Source organism: Apostichopus japonicus, chromosome 8 (genome assembly GCF_037975245.1).
Source record: "Apostichopus japonicus isolate 1M-3 chromosome 8, ASM3797524v1, whole genome shotgun sequence".
Taxonomy (NCBI): domain Eukaryota; kingdom Metazoa; phylum Echinodermata; class Holothuroidea; order Aspidochirotida; family Stichopodidae; genus Apostichopus; species Apostichopus japonicus.
This window is the reverse complement of record NC_092568.1, coordinates 29,520,655-29,529,165: the sequence shown is the minus strand read 5'-3', so window position 1 is coordinate 29,529,165 and position 8,511 is coordinate 29,520,655. Positions and strand designations below refer to the sequence as shown.

General features: G+C 36.9%; 1 protein-coding gene across 1 annotated transcript; it reads right to left on the bottom strand.

Moving 5' to 3' along the window:
• Positions 1-2,490: 2,490 nt before the first annotated feature.
• Positions 2,491-6,254, bottom strand: LOC139971488 (insulinoma-associated protein 1a-like). Its single transcript, XM_071978014.1, has one exon. The coding sequence runs from the start codon at positions 5,296-5,298 to the stop codon at positions 3,949-3,951; it is 1,350 nt and encodes a 449-aa protein (XP_071834115.1). The 5' UTR covers positions 5,299-6,254; the 3' UTR covers positions 2,491-3,948.
• Between the last annotated feature and the right edge of the window lie 2,257 nt (positions 6,255-8,511).

The following is an 8,511-nucleotide window of genomic DNA, read 5'->3' as shown; positions in this document are numbered from 1 at the left end:
GCCCGCCCACCCCACCCCCCCCCCGCTCTCAGTCTTCCCTCCCACACTCTACCCCTCTCTCTAAATCAGCACCGACTTTTATCCTGGAATATTTTGTACATCATGATAGTGATCAACTTTGGCAAGATTTTTTCATAGCTGATATTAACATTTGCATTTAAATACAGAAAAGGGGGTATTAAAGCTATACATAATAAGTTCGATCAATTGATAAATTGATTGATAGATTGGTGTTGATTTATTCTAAAGTACAATTTGTTATGAACTGCAACTGGGAATGTTAGAAATGATTGTGTATATTTAAGAATTTTGGATCAGATCAAAACGCATTGTGATAAAATTAAAATTTAGTTTTCTTTGACAAATAAATAGAAACAAATAAATAAATAAATAAATAAACAACTAAAATAAATAATGAAATAATTCAAGTAGGGATGGAATGTAATCAAATGAATAGCACCGTAAGGCAAGAGCACAAGAAAACATGATTCATTTACCGAAATGTGATCACAAACAAATATTACATTTTTGAATCTATTAGAGAAATAGCATCAGGTGAAAGAAAGTATATCGCATATGACAACAATTTCTCCCTTCATTATAACTTATTTCGATCATGTGTTTCTAATATTCGTATTAAAAGACAATATTTGGTGAAATAACTTAGCAAGTTTAATGGTTCATGCATGGTTCATCAATTTCGATTATACTTTTTAATACCATATCACGAATCTATTGTACGTTGTTTTGTTGTTGTTATTGCTGTAACGTATACATTACTACTGCAGCAGTGCATTAAAACAATGCAGATAGTTTATTTTGAATTTGTCACGGGGTATTGTTCTTTTAATTGCTTTGATTGGACATTTTTATTTCAAACTTGATCGAAACACTATTTTCACATCATTGTTGTAAATGTCATATTGTTATGAAAGACCCTTAGGCCATGCATTTTAATCCAGATGTCCATATTGTAACAGCGTACATAACTACATTACAATGATTTTTTTTTGGGTGGGGGGGGGGGGGTTGGGGGGCCTCCTTATTCGTCTGTCTCTTCTTAGAACTGAAGATGGTGTTATTAACAAATACATATATGTTCAGTCTACTTAGATACAAACAAAATTTACTAAGGCACAGACTGTAGTAAAGTCAATACCGCTGAATAATCGGTCTTTGTAACTAACAATTCAACTTACTAAACTTGAAAGTTAGTATATTTTCAAACGAACAGAAGAGAAAAACCACACAATTCTGTTTTCTTTTTCTTCTTCGACATGCCCTGAATCGGTTTCGTTTATCTATAGAAATATGCTGCCGGCCTTAGAATCACCTCTTGCAGAAAGATTTTCATAAAATATTTTGCAAGGAAGTAACTCCCAATTATCCCGTCACGTACAACATATACCGTTACATGACGTCATAAACAGGTTTACACATAGTTTAAGATGCTGCTCGCGTGTTAATTTGTTGTCCCTATACCTATCGCAGCGATTTAGCAAAGCATCTTCATCGTTTTTTTTTTAATGTTTTTTCTTTTTTTTCTTTCAACTATTGCCCCCTCCTTTCTTACCATGGAAAAAAAAGATCATTTTATGAAACTTAGTTTAGTTTTATATTATTTGCTTATAATTAAAAACCCTTTTCATTTAGGCCTATTTATGAAGGCCATCGTTGTGTTACTAAATCCATAAATGAATATTAGAAGAAAGTGAATGTATTCTTCAAGTTTTCAAACCGTTGCATGAATTACGCATATTTATATTCTAGTTTCCTTCAGTCCCAGTAAAAAACAACATTTTCCCTCTTGATTATTATTTTGTTTTAACCGACTAGCAACTAATAGGACATGTGTGCTCTCTCGATGATGGTTTTCATTCTAAATATACAGTCAAATTAATTTTCATAACTTTCTTCCAAAATATCGAAACTATTAAAATTCTTGACCTACGAGCATACCTTTATAATCCGACATAGTTTTCAAATTCAAAGACAGAAAAGCCAACATCATTGGTCAATCCTTTCCCGGCGTTCTTTGTCCTTGTTTTTCTCTCTTCCTCCTCCTCCCCCCAAATATTTCTACCCCACCGGCTCGAAATTGATACAGTAAACTTTAAGTTTGGTTTGTTTGCCAAGCTCTCACTAAATGCTCGCTCAAATCACCGAGAGAAACCTATGCCATGGCAAAACGGTACGCCTTGGTAAACAAAGCGTCACCTGTCCTTCTGATGGAATCTTGAGGGTCATATCACCTGCAAGCTTGGTTAAATATTGAAAAATAAAAGGCAACTCTAAAGACAAATTGAAAAAGGAGCGTTACATGCATGCGCCTGTTGGCTTTATATGGAATAGGAGAAAATAAGCACATCCAGCCGACCGTTATCAAGGTTATATATGAGTTTTTTTTCTTCTTCTTCTATTCGCGGATTATTAAACGCTTCGTTTTTCTTTCTTTTCTTTTTTTCCTTTATTTTTTTTATTTTTTATATAAACCCAAACAGTGTCTTTCTATAAAGGAATTTGCTCTTTGCTGTCCGGCGAGGTCAAAAAGCGATCCTGATTGGTTTGTTTCTACCTTCAGTGTTTAGTCTTTTTTTTTGGCGGATTGAATAAAACAAAATTAGATGACCATTATCGCCTTTGTACTATAAGCTACAGGATAGCTAGACTTTTGTGTGGTATATAACACCGTAACTGGGTAATACTCTCTTCGTATATAGTACTAGAGGAATTTGCGACAGAATACAAAAACATTCAGGGGATTTGAAGATGAACAAGAAAGGAATTTAGAAAAGTTTCAAGACAAAGGAAGTCTCATTGTGGTAGAACAACACCATGCATGGAGCGTGATTCCATTGATAAAGTAATGGTAACAAAGATTTACACAAAAGTCGCTACTTGTTGGTTTGCTTGCCGCGGTAACTTTATAAAAACAGAAACAAAAAAAATAAAATAATTACAGGAGTTTGATTCTCAAATTCAAATAACAAGGTAATTTTCCCCGCATAACTCGTCGAGAAGAAAAAGGAACCGAACACAAACTGCTTTTCTGAATAATATTCACAACTTATTTTGTTCCTTATATAGCGTGATTCTTGAGACTGGGTCAAAACCCTGACTTTTAATAGGCAAAAGTTGTTGGTAGAATAGCAAAATTGAAATCGTTTGAAAGAAGTTAAGATGATCTATTTTATTTGACTTATGTTAGTAACGACTAAGTTAATAGACGTTAGGAGAAAGTGCACAAAGTTAATCCCGATAAAATATCAAAATTAAAAAAAAAAAACTCAATCTACAGGTATAGACTGAATAATACCTGCCAAACGATTAGATTGAAATATATAGCGATTAGATTGAATTCGCATGGCTATGAAATACAGAGACACGGGCTTTATTTAAATGTTTGGTAATGTAGTGTAATATATTTCCTTGTGTTTTAACTTGATTGTCCTGGCCTTAAAATGTTTTTAAACAAAGAAGTTGAAAGATAATTTAAATTAAGATTACGCGTTTGCCATTATAGTGCCTTAAGTGGAAACAGTCAAATATTTATTCGGAACTGCTTTTGTGTCCCTATGATGAGGTCTTACGTAATCGTAACGGCAGATCAAGCACCTCTTGAACACCCCCCCCCCCGACCCCGGCCCACCCGTCTCAACCACCACACCCCTCCTCCCCTCACTCCAACCACAAGGCATTGCAAATGAAAAAACGAAGGAACCATAACTAATATCGAGTATCAATATTGTTTTCCCGACATTTTGGAACTTTCAAAGTCAATAGGTTAATAATAATTATTTTAAAAAAATCCTCAGTGATAGGTATGATTTTTGTTTTCTTGTAATAAACTATAGGAAATGACAACGTATTTTACAATAGTAATAATAAAAAAAATGATGATAATAATAGTAATAGTAGTGGTAAGTTATTAAAAAGTTATGGTTTAATTTACATTCTTGTGGGTACATTCAAAAGAAGAGTACGCCTATGTTCGGTAGGGTGTCGCTTATCGATATGACCAGCTAAAGACATGGAATCAGAGAAGATAGTGGAACAGTACTTACAGGGGTACAAATGTGGGCTGAGATTAGGATGATCCAGATTATCCACTGTATGATGATGGTGACGTCTCTCGTGTTGAGATAACGCCACAGCGTCTCCGAAAGCCAGGCCACATATTCGACACTTGACGATCGATGATTCGAAGCTCGGTTGGTGTCCCGAGATTGCATGGGTAAACATATGCTTTGTTCTATGGATGAGACTGCCGAAGACCTTACCGCAATAGTGGCACGGGTAGACATCTTCTTCGTTGTGCTGTTGGAGGTGTTTCCGTAAGTTGGCTGGTCTTCGAAATTTCTTATTGCATTGCTCACAAGGGTAGAAAGTATCTTCCTTCTTCGCTTCCTCCTGATTCGATTCCGGTCCGAGTAATTTCGAGATGCAGTGTTGCTTTAACTGTTGATCTCCAGGCGGGGTGGTTGCTCCTACATCTGTCCTGTCCCTACCTGCAGCGTTTGCTGTCTCTTCTAGCTCAATGTCCGTGAGTGTCCGTTGTGGTCGAGCAACAGGTCTTGGTTTGTGCCAACGACGATGTGACGCCAGGTTGGCAGGACAGTTGAATACTTTATCACATTCTGGGCACCGGTATTCTACATGAACGATACGAGAGCATTTATGTTGTGCTAACGAGAAAGGATCCTGGTACTGTTCTTTACACAACTTGCACATAAAATCACCACCGAGACCTAGACTTTTACCCCCAGAAGATGTCTCTTCCTCGTTTTCGTCATCGCTGAGTTGTTTGATGATTGTACCGTGGACCGGTGAACGATTGTCATCGTCAAACGTTATACGTCGAGCAGCTTTTGGTTTCTTGGGTTTACTACCGATGGATTTACGAGGAGGATCCTGACGATCCATCTCGTCCGCAGGACGCTTACTTGGTCGAGATAGAGGAGGAGCACTTAACGGTATCCTAGCAACAGGAAGACCAGGAGAGGAGGGATAACTTCCTCCTTCAACTGGTAATGATGAAAGTAAACTGTTCATGGCTGAAGAAGTTTCGAAGCAATTTTTCTCGACCACCTCTTCCTCCCCCTCCTCCTCCTTGGAGGGGGTCATAGACTGTGGACACGGACTGTGTCCATAGCCAGAGTCCGGCGAATTAAACGGTTGTGAATAGGTCTCCCTCGCTGTGGACGATAGATCAAGAAGACAGTCATCGTCAATGGAACGGACGCGGTAAGATATGGAAGGTGCGCGCTTGCTGCGCTTGACCAAGAAACCTCGAGGCATGATTACATAAGATATGAATGCGTCGATCCTTAAAATGAAAGATATAACAGCCAAGTATGAAATCAAGAAGCAAAGTTATCATCCGCTTAACATTCGGGGTTTTGCGAATATCGTCTCAGTGTTGTTGTATTGTTCAATCAATCTATCAACCAATCAGTCAATAAATCGATCGTTCTCGATATCAAATAATCAGCAAAATGTTCATATTCATATGGAATCTTAACAAATTTGGTTCCTCTCACGGGTAAAAGATTGAAGGTGATGGTACCGATGTATGAAAGGAGCCACTCTTGGTAGCGTTCGTAACTACAACCAAAAAACAAATGCTACTACATTCGATGTTAAATGATCAGTAAAAGAATCCGCTGATTTAAAATGTATCCAATATTAAGACGACACCAGGCAGGCTGGCGGATTGAATGACATAAATCTTCAAGGATGATCACAAAAAGTTCACAAGTTGTCTTGATCTTCATGTATATTAATTGTTTAGTCGTAAAAATAGAAATTACTGAAACACACAACTGAAACTTGCCTCACAAAAATGAAATCAGCTTTTGATGGAAATTAACAGTCACCTATCCTGATAAACGGCACAAGTGCACACCTATACTTGCGGGTGAAGCCGAAAGAAAATATCGAAAAGACTTGAAATCACGAAAAGAAAAATGATTTCTCATTGTAAGAAACAATAACTCAGCTTCAACTTCCAGAACAAAAACTCCGGAGTAAAAAAAGCAGACGAATTTCTTTCTGTCTCCGAACTCTCTCTCCACCTCTGTGTCTCTTTCTCGGTCGTTCGTGCACCCGTGGTACTTGCACCAAGACACATCTATGAGCGATAACCTCTCCGCTTCATCCTTCTGACACATTTATAATCAAACCACGATCCTAAAATGATTTTTTTTTTCTCTCCCTCCAAGAAAAATTATTGTTGTCTGCCGCTGAATGTGATCCAGTCTTTAACAAAAAAAGAGGGAGAAGATGACTCGTGGTGTTACCGTAGCAACGCGCACGCGATCTCTCTATCGCGATCTCCGATTGGCTAGAGGTGGGATTTCTTTGCCCAGTGGCTGGCGGGCAAGCAGGAATGTAACAGGTCTTTCATCAAATCCGTGCCACGCGCCAGGACAGACTGTAATGAGTTTGCCTCTAACGCGTATTGACTCTTTTGTTAAAGCGACAGGAGCAAAGGGGCTTTGCATTGCTTCAGATGAAGCTTCCATACCCGGTTCACTCCCCGCAAGCTATCCGGTTGCCTTTGTTTGCTGACAACCGGGAGCTGAGGAATGAAAATCGGGCTAATTATTCATTTCTTCATCGTTGTCCTCCTAAAGAGAGTTGTTTTTTATTTTTTTTTTAATTCTTGTCTTGTTTTTTGTTTTTTTTGGTGAGTTTATTTGCCATGCCTTTGAAGCTTAAGACTTATTGAACAAGGCTGATGGGAAAAGAGAAAGAGAGAGAGAAGGGAGGGAGAAAAATAGGAAGTAAGAAGAAGAAGAAAACAGAAAAGCAAAATAATAAAGAAATCTGAGGTTTCTGCTGTAGTAAACCAGGAAGGTCGGGTTAATTTCAAACAGGGATAATTAAAAAGGTCTAGGTTGCTAAGGTGACGATTGAATTTGAAAGAGGGACTGAAGTTGTTATTGAAGGAATTTGTCGATTCTGTCAGTTTGACGATCACGACATAATTTATTATCTCCTCTTATATACGTTTCCAAGATTCTTATTAGGGAATGCAAAAGGAAAAATATGAGCCCTCCTTTATCGTTACGGATATTAAAGATATTTATTTTATTCATAAAAAAGTAGGCCTCAGCGATGTTTAGTTGCTTTCGTTTATGACAATAGGAAGTGGGGCATTTTGTATGAGGGTATCGATCGCTGAAATCCAGTATTGGTATCGTCATATTTAATATAAAGTAATTATTATAAAATAACTTAGGTTGTTATTGGAAGCAACGAAAATATGAAACTATGCTTCGAGGGGGGGTTGTCAATATTTGTTCATCCTTTGTTACACTACTTATCTAGTGACCTTCTGCCCTACATCATTGATTGAAGTTACAGGCCTAGTTGACTTTTTAAACTTAATTAACGGTGAGCGAAAATTATATACGTCTAGATCATATTTTAAATAAGTTACTCGGAGATATTTTTTTTATAGGATTTTTAACAATTTGAGGGGGCAGGGGGGGAGGGATTGCCGGTGAAGTCGGGTGTCTTGAATGACGTCAGTATATCACATTATATTTACACAATGTTACAGATCTGTAGTATACATGAGAACCGTGCAGTTCATTACGTATACACATGCTACTCATAACGCAACAGGTCACTGTGTCATGTGATACATATCGTATTATGATGTATACGTACGAGTCGTACATATATATGTAGCATACGGAAAAGCATTGATGCTGGTTAGGCCTACGTAAACTATGTCATTATTATACATCAGTTGAGTCGGATAAATTTGAATTGGATGCTTTTCGTTGTTAAACAAAGTATATCCAAAATACATTTATACATGTGAAGACTTCATCAAGTTTATATGTTTCGTCACAAAACAAACATTAGGCAAGGCTTGATATATTTTAAATAAATATGGCACTTTTCTGTTCGCACTATATGGTATCACACATTGCACAAAGTGGCATATTCGTCAGTTTTCATTGAATGAATTTATTGATTAACATCTCGTAAACAATGTTAAAATATTACCTAACAGCCTTTGGAGGAAGATTTTCCTGACTTAACAACTCTATCAAATAAGGCATTGGTGATGTTTAGGTCTCTAAATTTATAGCTGCTAGAACTTCCGCCGTCAATAGAAGTTTCTTAAGTCATATAATAATGTCTGTTTTTGTAAATCTGTTTTGATTCCACTATGTCACATCGTTAGAAACAATGCACAGATCCCAATCAAATATTATTTTACCTGTGGGTATTTAGACCTACCTTTATCTTCTTAAACAGGCTGATAATAATAATACTTTCAGCTTCGTCGTTTCAAAAAGTACAAAGCCATTTTCGTCCCTGTTTACTGAAATATTGTTTATGGTATACGAATCATATACGGTACTCCTCATAGCAAGAATTTCAGCAGTCTTAAGCTAGTGCTTGATTAACACACCTATGTCTTTATATACCGGTATATAGGCATATATATATATCTATATATATATCTATATATATATATATATATATAGG

What these genes read in the sequence shown, in the direction of transcription:
- LOC139971488 (XM_071978014.1), bottom strand. Translation starts at nt 5,298, where the DNA reads ATGCCTCGAGGTTTCTTGGTCAAGCGCAGCAAGCGCGCACCTTCCATA.